The following is an 18,888-nucleotide window of genomic DNA, read 5'->3' as shown; positions in this document are numbered from 1 at the left end:
GTAAGAGCCCAGAAGAGGGACCCCTGACCCCAGCCAGGGGAGTGAGTCAAAGAGTTTCCCAGGGGTGACATTTCCCAGATTAACTGGCTTCTCCTACGGGCCAGGCCAAGGCCCACATCTCGTTGGATCAGGTGCTAGCAGGACAGATGACTTGGGGCAAACTTCTCAGCCCTACGAGCATGTCCTGCCAGCTGGCCCACCTCTCATGACCATGGTAGGTACCAAGGCTGCCACCGTGTGACCTTTTGAGACCCCAGCACCAAGTGCAGGGCACAGGCCAAGTGGATAACCCACCATGAGGGGTCAGAGGCACCACATCCTCCAAGTACCTGCCCATTGAATTCTAGCTCAGCCCTGAGACGTATCTCTAGAATGTGTATTTCTAAATTATACACTATCGGGGCAATTCACTGAGAAATAATCATAAATATTTATAATCCTAATCAAGGTGCCTCAAAGTACATGAGGCCAACACTGGCAAAACTGAAGGGAGTTAACAGATGTCTCTACAACAGTGGGCAACTTAAAAGCACCACTCTCTTCAATAAATAGAATATCTAAACAGAGGACCTATAAGGAAACAGAGAACTTAAATAATATAAATTAACTAGATCTAACATGACATATATAGAACATTGCATCCCCAAACAGCAGGATACACATTCTTCTCAAGTACTCATGGAACATTCTCCAGGATAGACCACATGCTGGAGCACAAAACAGGTTTTAACAAATTTAAAAGGATTACAGTTATACAAAGCACTTTGATCAGAATCGAATGGAGCTGGAAGTCGATAGCAACCAGAGAACTGGAAATTTCACAAATATATGAAGGTTAAATAACATCCTCTTAAACAATCAGTGGGTCAAAGAAGAAATCTCAAGAAATCAGTAAATGCTATATAGATTGAGCCATATGAACTAATATCAAAAACAAGTGAATATTAGCAATTTCATGTAGTTCAATTCAATATATTAAAATTGTGCTAATGGATTACACTTTATAAAACACATACATAAAAAGAAATTAAAAACCCCACTACTATATAAATTCTGTCACTTGAATATTCTGCCATATCCCAATGCAATATCTTGCAAGTTGCCCATCTTGAAGGCCAATGTACCCAGCAAGGCTTAGTGCCCTGGGTCCCACTTCAAGGCTTTGAGAACTCACAGAAAAGACCACTTCACCCACTTTTCCAATTCAATTTTATTCCAGAACAAAGGCTTTACAACACAGCTGATTTAAAACCCAGTAAAACTCATTTCCTCACTGGTCACGGCTCCATCTTCCTGGATCAGCTCTTCAACCCACAAACCAAAGGATTGAAGCTCCAGCTCAGCTATGAGTTGGGAGTCCACTAGATTTTTTAAGGAACCCAGGAATGAATTCTTAGAGTCAGGCCAACAGTGGGAAATGACTTGTCAGCTGCTGGCTGTGCTGACAGGGAGGGGCCCAGTGACAGAAACCATCTATGACTGTGCTCACGCAAAGCTGATCCCTCCAATGAAGAGTAGTGTCATTTCTCTACCTTCCCTAACCCTGCTATTCTTCTAAGACTAACGAGAAAAACCACTGTTATCTCCTGAACACAGTGGTAGGACACTGGCGAGAAGCCAGCAGCACCTGGTAGCTACAGATAATGCAGACTAGTAACAAAGCCAAGCCTGGGGTGGTGTTTAGAACCTCAGAGGCCCCATGCTGCGTTCTCACGACCGTCCTGTGCCTCACTGCTGGAACACTCGGGCAAGAACGTACTGTCCGGGCCAAAGCCGAGGGGTCAGTGCTTGAGGTTTTATCCAGAAGAGACTGAAATTAATCCTTAAAGAACAGCAACTCACATTGACAAGGTTTACTATGTGCCAGGCATTGTGCTCAATGCTTTAACATTTAATCCTCACAACCTTATGAGGTAGGTTTTATCATTATCCCCATTTTGCAGATGAGGAAACAGACTACAGGATGAAGTCACACCTTTGCATAAGGTCTCAAAGCTAGTAAGTGGCAAGCAAAACTGGGGCTTGAACCAAGGTCTGTGTGACTTAAGCTCTTGGCTACCCCAACACCCCAAAATGGCCCCTTATGAAACAAGAAAAAAGGGGTGGGGAATGAGAGCCAGCCAGAGAACATTTTTAGAAATTAGGAGAACCTAACAACCACAGTGATTGCCAGTCACAGCGTGTGAGGGGCACCAGCCCCCGAGTGCAGAGACACTCTACAGAGCTGTCAATGCTCTGTCCCAGCTCGAGGTCCTGCTCTTGACAAATAAAGGTCCACTGAGCACTTCTGCTCAAGACCCCAGAATTCAAACAGTTGTCTTGTTTCTCAAGCTTTTGTTTAAGAGTCTAGTGCTGGGAGGGGAGGGGGAGTCCTGATTTGGGTCAAAATTAATATGCCAGTCTTCATCCAATACTCAACTGCTTTCCCTCCTCCCTAAGTTGTCCCTGGTGACCTCCAATGCCAAGCATGTGAGGTGCCCAACTCCCAAGGGAGGCCTGTGGGCTATGCCATTCTGTCACAGCCTAGCAAGGAGGTGACAGGCACATGGTGGAGTTACTATAAACTCAGAGATGGGGATCAGAAATAGCTCTTTTAGAGGCCTAACTCTATAATTTCATGGCATATTTATTCTGAATCCAAAAACAACTCTGGAGGAGGTAAGTGTTAAGAATAGAACTTTAACCTTGCCCCCCTCCATCCATGTCACTGAGTTGAGATGAGGGAGCTTCTAAAATATGAGGGTAGTGACAGTCCCAAACCCCCACCTCCTCAAGGAGGGAGACATTATCCCTTTAGATGGCACAGTACGAAAACTGTAGATTTGGGGGTGGGGGAAGGCCTGGGACAGCCTGTTGACACAATCCCAGTCCTGCTGGGCACAGGAAGATAGTCAACCTGACATTCTCATGGTGTCTGTAAAGTGCCATTAGATAAAACCAGGGAGAAAGGTCCCACAACAGCCCTGGAGAGATGGGAGCTTTGCTGTGGGCAGAGGGAGTCAAGAGAAGAAGATGGCCCTGACCATACTCGGAGGCCAGCCAGAGCCTCTCCTCACTCCCTCCCTCCTGCCCCGTGTCCCCCTGGCCCTCCTCTGCTGCCCTGGGCCAGGTCCTCGGGCCAGTACTGGTCCTCCATGTACTGTTCCATGTCTGTACTGCTGTCAGGATCTCTGTCCTCCGGGGGCTTCCGGGAACTGCTGGCCTTCTGCTGCTCCCACGGCACCTCCACCAGCCGGTAGAGCTCCATGGCCGTCATGGCATCTTCCACTGATGAGTGCCCGTGCTGGCCCACCTGTGGACAAGAGTGGACACATCACTGCCCACAGGTCCTAGGGGGGGAAGCCCCCATCATCTCCCAGGGCTCTTTGAACAGGCCCAAGGACTCAAACCCACAGAATAGGGGTACACAACCTGGTACAGTGAAAAGGGGCCTGAGATTCAGGGCCAGACAGAAATGGTTCTGAATCTCAGTAGTACAAGCCATTTTGCTTTTTAAGCCTCAGTTTTCTCAACTGTAAACCAGAGAAAAATCTCCTGCTTCAAAGGCTTGTTAGAAAGATCAGATGGGAATTGTGGAGAGACAGCATAGTAGGAGCAAGAGCTGTTGGCTACCCCTGACTGACATTTCCATCTCTGGCGGCAGGAGATGGAGAGCAAAGTGCAAATGCAGGGACATATCTGGGAGAGACCAGAGGAACATGGCTGGCTGTCACAATACACCCTGGGAAGGGAGGATCGTGCTGAGAACCCAGGGCTGCTTGTTCAGTGGGGCAGTCCACGGAGGCTGAGCAGCTCTCCCCTCCCCCTCGGGTTCCCACACCACGCACCTGGATCTTCTTGTGCAGCAGCTGCAGAGCCAGGTCCTTAAGAGACACCCGGGCCCGCGTGTGGAAGCCAGGCTCGCAGAGGAGGTTTGGGACGTAAGTGGTGTCCCGGATCTGACTCCGAGGGTGGATGTACTTGAGGGCCCGGAAATCATTGTGCAGTGCATGCCCCACCACCACCTTGCCCTTCAGGAGCTTAAGGATCTGTGGGGGGAGGATGGGGAGACAGGAAAGCCCCCCCTGTTAGACTGGGATGGGGGTGAGGGGGTCCAGAGCGAGGCAGCACAGACTGGGGGGACCACAAGCTCCAGTCTAACAAGCTAACACAAGTCTGAATCCAAGTCCTTCTGCATGCTAGTTGTACAACCAGGGGCAAACTGGAGTTTTCTGCAATTTCTAATGGAAGCACCAACTATATTCCAGGGGAGGTTGTGAGGATTAAAGGTGATCATGGATGGTTAAGTCTTCTGGTTACTTGACAAAAGCAAATCTTCCTTGTGGGCAGAGGCTCTTCTTTCTTTGCCTGGAAAACTTCATTCCCCCTCCCACACCACCCAACTCCTATCAAGCTGCAAGTCTTTGCTTAAATGTCACCCTCTCCGGGATTCCCTCCACCTCAATTAGCCCCACTTTGCTCTCAGCATCCTGTTCTCTTCCTTTGGAGGACTTGTCACATGTTTTAATTACACATTTAGCTCTGAGGATGGTCTGCCTGCCCTGCCCCTCCCCCCACTGCCAATGTGAGCTCTGCAAATGCAGGGTGTGGGGACCTGTTGACGAGTGACGCTCCCACACTCCAGTGAAGCACAGCACAAGGCAGGGACCCATACAGGCCCACTGGGTGAAGTCACCAGTCAACAGAACTGTGCCTGGCACTAGGAGACGCATCATAAGCGGTTAGTATTTGCTTTCAGGACTCTGCCCCTTTGCTTCCCCTCTGCTATATACCGACCCCAAGAGAGCTATAAACCTGCTCTCTTGCTCAGATCTGACCCTCTGCATACATGTGCACACATGTCCTCCTCTGCTCCCTGCCTGGATCCCCCTCGGACCCCAGTGGGGCATGTCCAGGCGGATCAACCTGCAGCCTTCTTCCTCCAAGCCCTCTTTGCTGGACCCAGGCTCTCATCATCAGCCGCTGGCTCCCCACTCCCTCTGCTGGCAAGGTAAGGTTTATCACTGAACCCAGAGTTCACAGCAGATAGAAAAGATGCCTTTAGACTCCAGTGGTGGGGACATGCTGCTACCACTCTTGTCACATACACAGCCCCGACCCACCATGAGGTGGTAAGGAATTGAGCATACCCCATGCTGGCTCAGGGTCCAGGTAGCCAAAGAGACCTACTGAATCAGAATCTCCAAGGGAGGGGTCTGGGGACAAGGAACTTAGACTGTTAATAAGGCTTTAGATGTTTCCTATGGTCAAGCACGTTTGGAATTCCAGGTAAATGTGCGTAGGCCCAACCATTAATTGATTTGTTTTGGAGCACTAAAAAGACAACATAAAGAAATACGCCAACATTAACACGTGAAGGTGAGAGGACTGTGCGCCTTACACTGTTTTTTTTCCCAAACTATACATAGACACATAATACTTTCATAACAGAAAAGGAAATTTAAAAGCTAAGATATTTAACACCTTATGGTTGGTCCAGCTTTTCTATGACATCCCTGCAATCCTTCTAAGCAGGTAGGGTTGAGATTTTTATTCACCGTATTCTAAGAAGAAGGAACCCAGTGGTTGGAGAAATGAAGTAAATTTCCCAAAGTCTCTTGGCCCCAATGGCAGAGTGGTGACCCAAACCCAGGCTGTTCCTCCTAGCTCATCACACCAACCCAAACAAGCCCCCAACCTGCTCAGGGCAGGGCCCTGCTAAACCTGCCCTCACCTCTTTCTGGGCCACCTGGAAGGGGATGGCTGTGCGCATATGCTGCCGGGTGATGCCGCTCCAGCGGGTGCGGTAGTCAACGATGGGCATCTCGGGCCGGATGTACTTGTCATAGAGAACATCGCCGTGGTAACTCACTACAGAGCAGCGGGCCAGCTCGCTCACCCGCCCGCGGGGTCCCGTGCCCACCATCTCACAGTCAATAGCTACACACTTGCTGGGCAAGGAGCCCATGGCTTCTCTGCTGCAGGCGGGACCGCCAAACTCCACCCATGGACGCAGCCTCCTACTGCTGGCAGCTTCAGTGCCTGGCAAAGCCTCCGACGGGGTGGGCAGTGGGGAGGAGTCTGACTCTGGGGGTGGGCTCAGCAGCCCCTGCTCCTGCATCAAGGCCTTGCGAGCCATGAACCGCTGGTGCTGTCGGCTCCTCCTCTTGTGCTTTCTCCGAAGCGCATCCTTGGCATTCAAGCTGGAGAGGGGAGGGCACAGACACTGGGCAGATTCGGAGCCTTTCTGGGACACCATCCCAGTCGGCTCTCAGCTCTGAGCAAGGGAATCCTGGAGGTGATCTTCCAACGGGACAGCACCCTAGAGAGAGAACATATAGGCAGGGAAGCTGGGTGAGGACTGTACCCAGCCAACCCTGTCCCCCCTCTTCCTGGGGGGCTTTGCTGCTGGGCTGCTCTGTAGCCCTAGACTTTATCTCATGGTTCCCAGACTGAGTGGAGGACCTGTTTTTAACTGCACTAATCCAGTAAATACCATGTGCAGAACACTGTTCTAAATACTTTACATGGAATCACTGATTTAATCTTCCCAAGGACCCTAATCAAGCATTATTAATGCCCTCATTTTACAAGTAAGGAAACAGGCATCGGCAAAGTAACTTACACCTTAGTGAGACAATGCCTGATATGAGCCCCAGCAGCCCAGAGTCCATTCTCCAACTTAAAACATTGTTAGCACTGAAGGTTTTAGAAGTATGTGGGAGAATAAATCATTTATGGGAAAATAAAGGCTACAGAAACAGTATATAATAATCCCTTTAAAAAAACTTACATGAAGTATGAAGGCAGACCCCTAGCAGAACCTAAAATAAGTCCACTGGAAGCCCACAATAGTTGTAACTTTTGTAAGTGTTGATCCGATGAGGTCATTTACTTAAATGACGCTGTAGCCAACCCATTAATCACAAAAGCATCTACAAAAATAGGCGGACCTGTTTCATCTCCCTGGCCTATGGGTGAGCTGGCTCTCCTTAAAAGAAAACAATAAAAGCCCTCATCTGTAGCGTCTGTAGAGTTCTGTGGTACATTTCTCCTGTGGAGGACTTCAAGGTCCCCATCATGGAATGGTGGGTTAACTCGGCTCTGGCTCACCACCTCCTACAGGAAATGTGTGATGCTCAAGCAAGTTCACAAAACCCAAGAAATAAGGCCAGCATCCTCCAAACAGTTGAGGTCCCGGCTGGGAAAGCCTCCTTTCACTTGCTATGCTAAACCAGACAGCTCACTTTCAACAGACCAGATAACCAGAGCTTTGATGTGAGGCAGATGCTGAAACAGACAGCAACACTGGGTTAGAGAAAGCCTAGCAGTGGAAGAGGCACTTTGGAGGGTTTCAGGAAGGTCTGCCAGGTAGCCCAGGAAGAGAAGGGCATTCAGACAGAAAACACAAATGCAAAGCCCAGGAGGCAAAGCACACCATTGTGGGAGGACAAGGAGTCTGGGGCAGCAGCTGGAAAAGCAAGGAGCAAGGGGGTGAGGGGATGAGCGGAGCAGAGACATGATAGAGAATTGTTCCTGGAGAATGAGTAAGTTTGGGCTTAATCCAGAGAATGATGGGGAACCCTGAAAGGGTTTTAGGGAGAGTGCACAGGCTCATAGGAAGAAGTCTGGAGAAGAGCAGGAGCAGAGATTAAAGAGAAGTGGGAAAGGGGGCTGGGGAGGTGAAGTGCCAGGATCTGGTGACAAGGTGGGTAAGGGGTAATGCCAGCATTCGCATGAGCAGGTCTCAGGGCACCCTAGGCCAGGGCAAGGCACCGTGACTCATCCTGACTGATCCACCCTCCCCACCTGCTCACCCCTTCTCCCTCTGAATTTATAATAGACTTCCTCATATAGCTAAGTCACAACTTAGAGCTGACAAATACAGACCCCCAATGGGAAGGACACGGCCCCCAAGGAACCAGGAAATCAGAACCGCCAGAGGCTCAGGGCCACCAACCAGATGGCTCATGAAGAAAGCAGCAGGAAGTCCACACTCTCCTCTGGCACTCAACAGCGAAATGAACTGGGCAAAGTCACTGTCCCTTCGTCATAAAACTGAGGGCTCTGAACTAGGGTAGGGGCTTTCCAAACGCAATTAATTATGAGAAGCAATTAGGATGTTTGTTGCAACGCCGACTTCCAGGCCCACCCTCAAGTCGTCTTACTGCCATTTTTGGGAACGGGGCCTGAGAATCTGTTCTTTAAACAGGAGCGCGCGCTTCCCTCAGCCCCACGATTCTGATAATCGCCCAAATCTGAGAAAACCAGGTTCGCTAAGGTCCCCTTGTGCGGAAAGTATGAGGAAAAAAACTTCGAGAGGAGCTCCGCGCGATCATCCCCTACGGCTGGCGACCTCTCAGGAGTGTCGCGTGGGAGGCCCGACCTCACCAAGGGAAGGACGTGGGCGTTAGTCACTTACTGGCCCGGCGAATCCCAACGCCCAGCGCCGTCTCCTCAGTCCCGGGACCCCCGGGCAGGCCGCAGACAGCCGAGAGGCTGCGCCGGCGATCCGGCCTGCAGACCCGCCGGCCCAGTGAGCTGGCCTGGGCGAATCCGGACGTCCCCGCAGGCCCGGGAGGACACCACGCGCGGGGCTCTGCGGCCCGGAACACGCCGCCGTGGCTCACCGACCCTGGCCACCCGCGTGCAGGGAACAGGAGTCCACCTGCAGTCCCGCGCGCCCCTTCCGGTCCGCACGTGGCTCTCCAGGCGCCGGTAGGGGCCACTTGCCCGGGCAAGTCCGGTTCTAACTGCCAGCCTATTGGCTCGTGGAATGACAGTGCCCGCCTAAGACCTCTTCTGATTGGCCGGGAGCCTGCCTGTCGCCTGTGGGCGTGCGACAGCAGAAAGGGAGGGGATTCCTTAAAGAGGCGTGGCCTGTGTTTGGAGCCCACCGAGTTGGCGGGAAATTTTAAAGGAACCGGAAAGGAGCGTGTCTTCCTCTTGTTCTGCTCCGCTCCCATCCGTGTTCCCCAGCCCCAGTTCCATCCACTTCCTTGGTCGGGATGTGGGCTCCTGTGAGCTCCGGGCCACCAAGAGCCGAATGAGTACAAACACATCCGCAAAATGGGAATAATCACCCCTACTTACCTTGCATGTTGTGTGGATTCAGTAAAATCATATACGTGGTGGGCACTTAATGAAGCCAGATTCGCTCCTTCAGCGCTCTTCGTTCATTTATCCACTTGCAGTACTTCACGCATCTTTAAGTTCCTCTTATCGGCTGGGCACTGGATACACAGAACAAGCTCAGTCCTGACTTCTGTTGCTCAAGTCTGGCCGGGGTGACAGCCAGGTTAACAGAGAATACAGTGCAACGTGGATAATAACAAGAACAATAATAAATCGCATTGATTGTGTGAGCACTGAGAATGTGCCAGGCAATAGACTCATTTATTCTGCACAGGAACCCTGTGAGGTATGTACAATTACTATTTCCATTTTACAGTTGAAGAAATTGGTACTTAAAGAAACAGCTAGCGTACAAACACAGCTCCATACCGAAGCAGTCCAACTCCATTTAGCCTAGATGTACAAGCAGAAGCAGACCATGAGAGAAAAGGATGCGAGAGAGGTCAGTCCTATCCGGACTCCTAAAGGCTCTGGGGAATCCGAAGGGTTTCAGCCACTGCTGGTTCACCCGCAGATTTGCATTTTGGAGAGCTCACTCTGGCTGCAGTATAAGAAGAATGGATAAGGCCTGGAGGAAGAGGAGTTGGAAGGGTATATGGAAATTCAGGCAAGATAGATTGTGGTGGACAGAATGGTGGAAAAATAAAGAGGTCAGGACAGATTCAAGAACTACTTAGGAGGCAGCATTGAGCAGAGTGAAAGAAAATGGGATGTGGAGCAGCGGTCCTCAGACACAGACTTTGTGAGAGGTAACTTTGAGGGGAAGGAGAGCTTAAGGGAGGTAGTATTCAGATCCTCAACTCTGGTGGGACCCTTGGGGTTCAGCTTCCCTCTCCCCTTTTATAACCACCCATCTCCCATTTTATAAAGGAAAGGCACAAACAGCACTCATTCTAAATCTTGCCTGCATTACCCTGGGAAATAAAAATCTCCAGGGAGGAAAACACAATAGGGCAATTCTAAATAATGGGTTATTGTTGAGAACTGGGCAAGAAATCCTCACACGAAGTCAGGTAGTTTCCCATTCTTTGCTTTCACTAAGACTGAATGAGGATTTAATTAAAAGTATACTTTCGATGATAGATAATTATACAGATTTAAATAGAATGGCATTGCCAGAACAAGCATCCTTCCACTCCTATTTGTTTTGTATGTGAACAGTGTTTATCAGTGCTTACATCCATAAAAACAAAACAAAAAGCCTAACTGTCTTGTCAAATAAAAAAAAATCCAGACTTAGTTAGGAGAGACTTCATTCGAAAGATCATTGCAATAGGGAGAACACTGTAATCATAAGATTTGCAAGCATCTCAAATGTTAGGCAAAAGGGTTTTACTTTGAACTGAGTGTGGGGCAGTGGGATGAAAGAGTGCCTTGATCAGATAGTAGATTAGAGAATATTTTACCCTGAGGCCAACCTATTCCATGGGAGGGGTGCGTAAGGAGAGGCTGTGTGCCGGCTCCTGCTGATCACGGGCCAAAATTCGGTGACCTGGTGGAAGGAAAGAAGCTTAACTAAAGTTTGGTTAACAAGCATTTTGTTCCAATTAATGCAGTTCAGCTAGTCATTTATAAGGCAAAGAATGGAAATTTGGAGGGTCTGGTCTGGCTTTGTCATAAGTAAATAAGGGGGTACCCGTGAGTCTAATTTAAGTTATTTGGAGAAGACTGGTTCTTTATAGCTTTCCGGAACACAAAGGTTGGGGGTGGTGTTTCCTAACCTTTGCTGTTTTCAAGTATCACAGGGTTTGGGTAAAGTTCAACATTGTCATTCTCAATTCTTGTATAGAGTAATATTCATCCTTGGATTCATAAACTTAAGTGGGGGGAGGGCTTCAATCATCTCCTCAAGATATATATTTTCAATGGTGTTTGCAATGAAAATTTACTTTTTATGTTTGAAAATTATCCTTTATATATGAAATGCTATATATTTATGTTATTTTGATCAAATGTGTCCTAGTGATAATTTGAACATCTCAATCCTTATGGTCACAGGAACTTTTAGAAATAAATTTCAAATCATATACTTATTTTTTGAGACAAAAGATATGAGATAAAATATTGCCAAGTACGAAAATATATTATGCTAGGTTAACCTCCACAGTAGAAGCTGAAATATAAGTTCAAGGACAAAAAGAAACAGTTGTATATAAGAAGAGTTTTTTCTGTACTTTTAAAGTGGACAATGTTGATATCTGTATGATATTTAGACTCCATTGCATTCATTTAATGACACAATTTTTTAAGATGTCAATATTTACAATACATCCTTTTAACTATTTAGACTTTCGATAAAAATGTTATCAAGCAAAAACTTGAGGTCCCCAGGTGTACAATAAGGATGGTACCATACTAGCATTTTGACCCTGCCCCACCTTCAGGAAATTCAACCTTAGACTTTTGGAATGCATATAGCTCTTCCTTTCATAAAGACAGGGCCCCTCTCTAACAGAATGCCTTTGAGCTAGAGCTTGGTAGGGGAAAGCCCAAGAGGAAAGCCCCATCTCTACAGACCTCAGCCTTTCTCCCTCCTTTTCACAAACCCAGGACCATTTGAGACATAGGACTTGATCTGTTTTGCACTTACAAATCATTATGCCACAGCCAAATGGCCATTCCACCTGCTACGAGTACCTGGTGAGGACTATTTGGGGTGCTGTGGAGAGTCCCATGGTGCTGGGCCAGGAATAGGCTTGAATGGGGAGTATCGATCTGTCCTTTTTTAGAGCAGGGGTTTCTAAGTGTGGTCCTGGACCAGCAGCATTGTCATCACCTGGCAATTTGTGGGAAATGAACTTGTTGGACCCCACAGATCTGCTGAGTCAGAAATTCAAGGGGTGGAGCCCAGCAATTCTGTTTTAACAAGCTGTCCGGGTGGCTCGGATCAAGTTGAAGTTCAAGATCCATTGCATTAGAGGGTGTCATGCTGACAAAACTCTGGGTGCCAAGTGTAAATAATTTACTCATTTTATTCAAATAGCTTCCCCCTCTGTGAGCATTCTTGGTCCAACAGTGGCTGGACTTTGGACCTACCCACAGTCTGTCAACAAGATAATTATGGTGCCTTTATGCCTTCTGCAACTTCTGAGAATTTCCAGGATTCTAAACCCAGGTTACGTCTTACACAGGTGACTTTTTATGGAAGATTGGAGGGATTTGATCCAGGGGATATTATTCTCCATTGGTGCTTGTTCCTTTGGAGGCTACACTTTCTTCACATATAAAATTAAACCTTAAACCAACATTGGTATCGCCTGCAGAGCTTTAAAAAATACTGACGCTTGGGCCACAGCAAAGTTCTGATTTAACTAGTCTGGGGTGAGACCTTATGGTGGAAATTTTTAAAGCTCTCCAGGTGATTCCAGAGTGAGCCAAGTCTGAGAATCACTGCTTTCGCTCTCCTTGCTGTCACAGCTACCTAGAGAAGCCAGCAGAGGGCAATGCCTCCCAGCTCATCGGAAAACTGACGCAAGCACTGGAAACACCACTGCCTAAGTTAAGGGGAAGGGGACCCAGACATCTGACCCTTGAGTCTCCAACCCTTTTGTGTTCTGAGACTCCTAGAATGTTACTTAAGAAGTAGTAAGTTGTCTATTTTGCTGGGTGGCTTAGAGATAAGTCAAACAACCTCTCTAAGCTTCCTTTCCTACATTTTTGAAACGGGGAGACTTGACTTATATTCATTCTTTCAATACATATTGAGCCTCTGAAATGGACAAGATACTGATCTGGGGAGGGGAAAGATAAACATTTATATGGGACAAAACTCCTGCATGATAGGGGAGATTCATAGTAATGTCTTGGTTCTCATTTGTTCCTACTTCCTGGAAGGAGGCTGGTGGATACCCAAGGTTGGGGAAGAGGACATCATGAAAGAGGAGGCAGAAGAGATAATATTAAGCATATCCATGTGCCAGGCACCATTGACTTGTAAACTATGGCACTTCTCTATCATAGGAACCTAGTAAGGTGGATGTGATCAATTCCATTTTACAATTGAGGAATCTTAGGCACAGAACATTAAGTGGCTGGCTCAGTCACACAGCTGGTAAGTGGTGGAGTCAGGATTGGAACTCAGGTTTGTTGACTTCGAAGCCAGGACTCCTTTCCACCCTGATACACAGGAAGTGTCCTGCTCGCTCTGTTTTGCATTCGGCTATGTATCACTAGGGACTCTCATCTATTTCTCAAATCAAGAGTGAGCCCCTTTCCCTCCCAGTTGTTTGTTTCCCTAGGCAGGATTTCCCCGAGTTACATCCCTATACCAATCCTGGATGTTGGACTCCTTTCTGCTCCTGATCCCCAGCTCTGCCCCTCCTGCCCAGTCCAGGCCCCTCTCCCCCAGTGAAGAGGCAGACACCCACAGAGTGACACCAATTTGCAGCCTTCTCAAGTGTGAATGAGATTTCTAATAGGACCCACTGCTGCCTGCTGGCTTCAGGCAAGGTTAGGAATAAACAGAAACTTAGGAGGCAGGAAATAGGGAAGAAAAGAGCCAGTCTGGGGGAGAGGTGGGGAGCAGCTCAGGCAGTGCCAGCAGCAGCCTCTTGGTGGAAGTGGCAGGTGATGTGGTTCAGAGTGGTTAGGTGCTTGGCCAAAGGTCACACAGCCAGCAAGTGGTAGAGGCAGGGCAAGCTCAGTTAATCTTCGTATTTTCCGCTAGAGGAGTTTAATTCCCAACACAGCGTAAGTTGGTAGGATGTTATAGTGTTCTAAAGGAAAGACTTTCCCAGCCTTTTCTGCTTCTCATAGTTGTTTCCCTTCTCTGCTCCAGAGCCCCAGGGCTGCCTCTTGTGTCCTGTGAAGTTGGAAGAGGGGATTGGGAATATTCTTGAAAGGGAATGAGGGCAGCTGGGTTTGTTGCTTGAAAACTTTAGCCCTATTGAAGTCTCATCCTTGGGGCCTGGAGTCCGCCTTAGGGCAAGGTGCCCCCCTACACTCAGGCATGGAGAAAGGGTGGGAAATGGTTTTTCTGATCACCACTGCCAAGTTGTGGGGGTTGGCCCACACACATGGTTAAGGGACTGGGCTTCCCCATCCCAGGTGCTCCTGTGGTAACACCTCCGGGCCCAGCCACACTGATTCTGGAGACAAGGAGACATTTCATGGCCACCAGCATGCTCCCACACCCCCAGGGCAGGCACCAGGCCAGGCTCCCACAGCCAGCCCCCGGCACACCCAGGCGCGTCTTCCTCGTTGCTGCCAGGGTATCAGGAACCGTGGGCACCATGGTCATGAGCACATGGCCCTCTGTACCTGCCTATCTCACGGCTCTCTGTCCAGAGATAACCAGGTCCCTCACACAGTTGGGTGCATGAGTGAGTAATTGAGGGGGAGTCTCTCTCCCTGCCCTCCGGTCAGTGGCATGTAAGCCCCCCTCTCCCCAACCCCCAACTGCTTCTGGAAGAGTCTGCCTGGGACACAGCTGCCCAGGGGTGATGGGAGTGGTTTCCTGAGGGAGCCTCTTGGTATTTTCTAAGAACCAGAGAAGGCACAGGAAAGAAGACACGGAAGGAGGCAGCCAGGAAAGGTGTGGCCCAGCCCGGCTCCCCAGCTGCGGTAGCTAGCACCATGCGGTAGACTGGGACTTGTTGTTGAGCGCACAGTGAGACAACAACAAAATCACTAGTCTTCCAGGTGGGGCTGGCCGGGTCCACGTGTGCTGGTTCTGCAAGGTGTTCCATGACCACCCCTACCCCCACCTTGGGCCCCCTGCACCGGGTCAGTCGGCCAGACCCTCCAGCAGGGCCAGCTCTTCTACTGCTCCCCATCACCGAGAACATCTCCTCCCATCCTCAGAATTCTCCTGAGTCCCTGCTCAGGATGGGGAGAGAAATTATTTTATTTTCTTTCCTTTTTTTTCCTGAACATTCTACTTTTCTATAATGAACATGTCTTCCTTTAATAATGGGGGGTGGGATTATCTTATTCTCCAAGGGAGGCAGAATGCTCTTCTTGCCTGCCTTCTCTTCATTCATCACAAAGTACTGTACCAAAATGGAGAAGGTTAAAAAAAAAAAAGGCTGCAGGGGACGGTGACCCCTCTTTAACAGCCACCCACTCTCCCAAGTCTATAGTCATAGCCCAGGGTGAAAATCCTTCCAGTGCTTACTGGACCACAACTCAGAGCAAAGGGGTGTGGTGGTGCTGGGCAAGCAGGAGAGAAAGGAGAGGAAAAGCAGGAAGGGATGGCTGGGACAGGAGAGAGGGTGGCATCCCTGCCCAGTTGTGTGTGCCCCCCCCACCCCCAACCAGGTGCATCATTGGGCTCCCCTGGTTAATGTCCCCTGGGGCTGGGTGGTTGCTGATGGAAGACAGGCAAGACCCCCGCTGCCTGGGCCAGCCTCTAATTGCTCTGGCAGGGCACATCCGCTCTTTAATTAGCAAAAGTCACAATATCCTGGAGGCTTAGAGAGTGTGGCCCTAATTGTATTTCTGCAACAGCTGAGGGATAATTACCCTTCCCTATTGCCACTGTTTTAATTCTTTTTCTTTTTAATTGCGAGCTCTTCCTCCTTAGCCCACCCCTCCATCCTTTGGGTTGATCTCTCCATTGGGTGGGTGGGTTGGGGGGTTGCCTGGAGATGGATAAATTGAGGAGCAGAGCAGGATACGCAGAGAGGACTGGCAGGACCCAACACCTTCCAGGTGCAACCCTAGATAGGGCATAGCCCTGCCGAGGGCCTAAGAAAATGCCAAGAAGTCTTTCTGTTGGGAACGTAAGGGAGAGGTGCCCCTCCCTAGGAGGCTGCCAAGACCCCCTTCCATTCACCACCTTCCCCAAATTCCCGCCTGAGGAATTTATCTTTAATATCTTTTAAAATAAATTAAAAATAATTATAACCTCTCATCTCTTTGCCACCGTGGGGAGAGGGTAGTATATAACCCTTGCTGTATTGTTACAGATGAAAAGACCAGAGGTGCTGACACTAGTGAACAAGGCTAAGGTACAGGTATTAACAGGAGAGGTTAGCACCCTGGGTATTCCTAGGAAAGACAGGCCTTTCTCGGGGAGTTCTCAAATAAACTTCAGAAGGCAATACTCAAGCTAAAGAGAGTTTAAAGGGAAGACCATCTTGCAGGACTATCCAATTGAGCCCACATGAGCAACCCTGTCTCTAAAGCCATCGCCAAGTTGCTGTCTTAATATAAGCTCACTGTGAGAGTGGGGACTATGTTTCTCACTATTTTATCCCAGCACCTAGCACAGAGTCTGACTCATGGTATAGAAGACCAGTTGACAAAGAGGCAGAGTTCAGAGACAAGAGTATGATCAAGAGGTGTGAGCATGACGCATCTATTTCCATTGGCCTTTGCCTTGCATGTCTAATGAAAATGGACTTGAACCGGATCATGGGCCGCATTTTCTAAGATTCTTTTATTCTAGGCTCTGCCTGGGTGGGAGGAAGAGGCAAGTGGCAAAAGGGGCTGGGGTAGTATTGTAGTGTTGGAGAAGAAGTATACCTTGAAGAAGAGACTCCCCCATTAAGCCCACCAATTCCCACTCCCACTTCCAGTTTCTTCCCTCTGAACTTAGAGCGTCCCCTTAGCAACGCTTGTTACCATGGTTTCCTCCATGACCAAAATCCTAACCCCCTCCTCTCTTTTACCTCATGACAGTAGTGGGTGATGGGGATCCTCAGTGAGGCCACTCCATGTAACCATGGTAACAATTAACTGAGCCTTCATTTATCTTTTGTGAAGTGGGCTAAGGAATACAAAGCTTTTGATTTGGCCCTATTCAGGAAGGGGAGAGAGAGCTGTATTAAGTGAAGGGTAGAGGGAGGGTCCGGGGTTAGAGTCTTCACTCTCATAGAGAGGAAGTTAAGGGGTTTGTCCTAAGGTTAGCTAGTGGGATTCAGTTCAAACAATTGCTAATCCTCTTGTTTAAACATTACTATGCTCTAGGGAGTCAAAGATGTGTATGACATAGCTCCTAATACTGAGGGGCCTGCAGTCTAGCACTGGGGCTCATGGTCCCCCTAAAGTCCTGGTGCAAATGGAGCCAATAAATGAGGTAGCTTTTGACAGTACAGTCATGATTAGGCAGTTGTCCACTACCAGCATCCCCTCCAACCTCAGAACCAAGAAAAGAATGACCAAAGGGGTCTGTACTGACATTAAGGCTTCTCTGAGCTGTTGTCAGAAGGTCTCTGTCTTGGAAGTAGGGGATCTTTGACTCTTCTTTCTTTTAGAGATATAGGGAACAGTGACAGCATCCCTAAGTAAGACTATTAGGCATAGGAAGAAGAAGAGAAACAGACCTGTTCAAACGCTACTCCAAGAGGGACAGGGATAATCTCCAGAATCAGAAATTGCCCATCACCTACCTGCCACAAGCTTTCCTGGGAAACAATGGGTGTACTCCTATACTGAATTGTAGGGCCATCACCTCCATCCATCCAGCTTTTTTACTTGTCACTGGAGATTTGGGCCAAAAGGGCAGCTGTGAAGAATGAAAGAATGAAAGTGGGAAAACAGACAAATAAAACCAACAGGGACACCAGAATTTCAGACTGAAACCAAAAGCTGAAATACCTGTTCATCATAGGTGACACAGCCCTTTCCTCTTCCAGCATCCCATCCTCATTCCCCAAAGTTTTCACCAAATCCCTAAGGGTGAGGACCAATTCAGTACCTCTAGGGGAAATCAACAAGAATCTCTGGATCCTCAGTGTGCTGACACCAGTAACCTTCACAGACTTGGAAAAATGATCATAGACACTTAAATTAAAAAAAAAAAAAAAGCTCTAGAACAATATATTACCCAGTTGTGTTCAAGAAAGTTACAAATACCCAGGTAGAAAAGTTCATCCTTGCAGGTCAAATGCAACCTGGATTAGTCAAAGCAAATCCCAGATCCTGGATCCCAGAACTCCAAGTTCCATCCTTTGCTACTGGATAGAACTAAAGCAGATTCTCTGGGTACCCTGCTGGCTCAGCTAGTCAGAAAAGGATAAATGGCATTCTCTGATTGGTTGACAAGGAAACACAAACCAATGAGAGAATGCTTCTCCCTACCTAGCCAATAACAACCCAGTTCTCTTCTTGAAAGGAAAGTAGACCTTTGCCCATAAAGAAATAAGCAGAAAGGGAATAATAATTAAAAAAAACCACACAAACATTTGTTGCTATATGACATTAATGATGTGATCAGTGGTGGCTTCCCAGAGAATTCATAATGGAAAGCACTTCTTTGGAAAGGAAAGTACAAAAACAAAAACAAACAAAAAACAGACCAGCTATAATATTTGAGGGAAAGTATTTTAGTGTAAATGTCCCCAAAACTATATCTAGCCAATCCACAGAGGAAATTTGGGGCCTTAAACTTAGATTGAAATTATCGTGATCTTTTAAAAATGTATAATAGCAATAGGTGAAGGGAAAGGTGTAGAAGAGAAACGTAAAGATTGGTGTGTTCACTGATTCGGTGGCGTCACAGAAAAAGATATAATAGTTACTGCCTGAAACATGGAGATTTCCTCCATTCCTGTGTTGTCAAGTGATAGGTCTGTTTAAACAAGGTTTTGTTTTGGAAAGAGGAAGTTCATGGTTTTTATAGAGAAGTCGTCTTGGATGAAATAGTGCATAGAACAAAGGTTGTTCTAATAACTTACTAGTGATTTCTCCTTAATTTGTTCTGAAAATGTTGCAGCTGCCTTTGGAAAACTATGGGTAGAGTGATTTCCTACTCAGATGTTATTAATGAACACTGGCAAGCAAGGCTGACAAGGTGAAAAGCAAAATCAATGTCTGTGAATCAAGGGAAAC

At 48.0% G+C, this 18,888-nt stretch overlaps 1 protein-coding gene and 1 long non-coding RNA gene across 2 annotated transcripts; both read right to left on the bottom strand.

Annotated features, from left to right (window-relative positions):
• Positions 1-1,192: 1,192 nt before the first annotated feature.
• AEN (apoptosis enhancing nuclease) lies at positions 1,193-8,729 on the bottom strand. Its single transcript, XM_037833007.1, has 4 exons — positions 8,402-8,729; positions 5,714-6,301; positions 3,828-4,028; positions 1,193-3,292 (listed from the first exon to the last, which is right to left on the bottom strand). Exons 2-4 carry the CDS (start codon positions 6,236-6,238, stop codon positions 3,053-3,055), a joined length of 966 nt encoding a protein of 321 aa, XP_037688935.1. The 5' UTR covers positions 6,239-6,301; positions 8,402-8,729; the 3' UTR covers positions 1,193-3,052.
• Positions 8,730-9,074: 345 nt separating this feature from the next.
• Positions 9,075-17,716, bottom strand: LOC119530854. The gene is made up of 4 exons (XR_005216152.1): positions 17,656-17,716; positions 17,448-17,563; positions 10,521-10,606; positions 9,075-9,212 (listed from the first exon to the last, which is right to left on the bottom strand). It is a non-coding gene; the product is annotated as an uncharacterized LOC119530854 (long non-coding RNA).
• Positions 17,717-18,888: the final 1,172 nt, after the last annotated feature.

Source organism: Choloepus didactylus, chromosome 4 (genome assembly GCF_015220235.1).
Source record: "Choloepus didactylus isolate mChoDid1 chromosome 4, mChoDid1.pri, whole genome shotgun sequence".
NCBI lineage: Eukaryota > Metazoa > Chordata > Mammalia > Pilosa > Megalonychidae > Choloepus > Choloepus didactylus.
The sequence above is the reverse complement of the archived record's forward strand: the minus strand, read 5'-3'. Positions and strand labels throughout refer to the sequence as shown.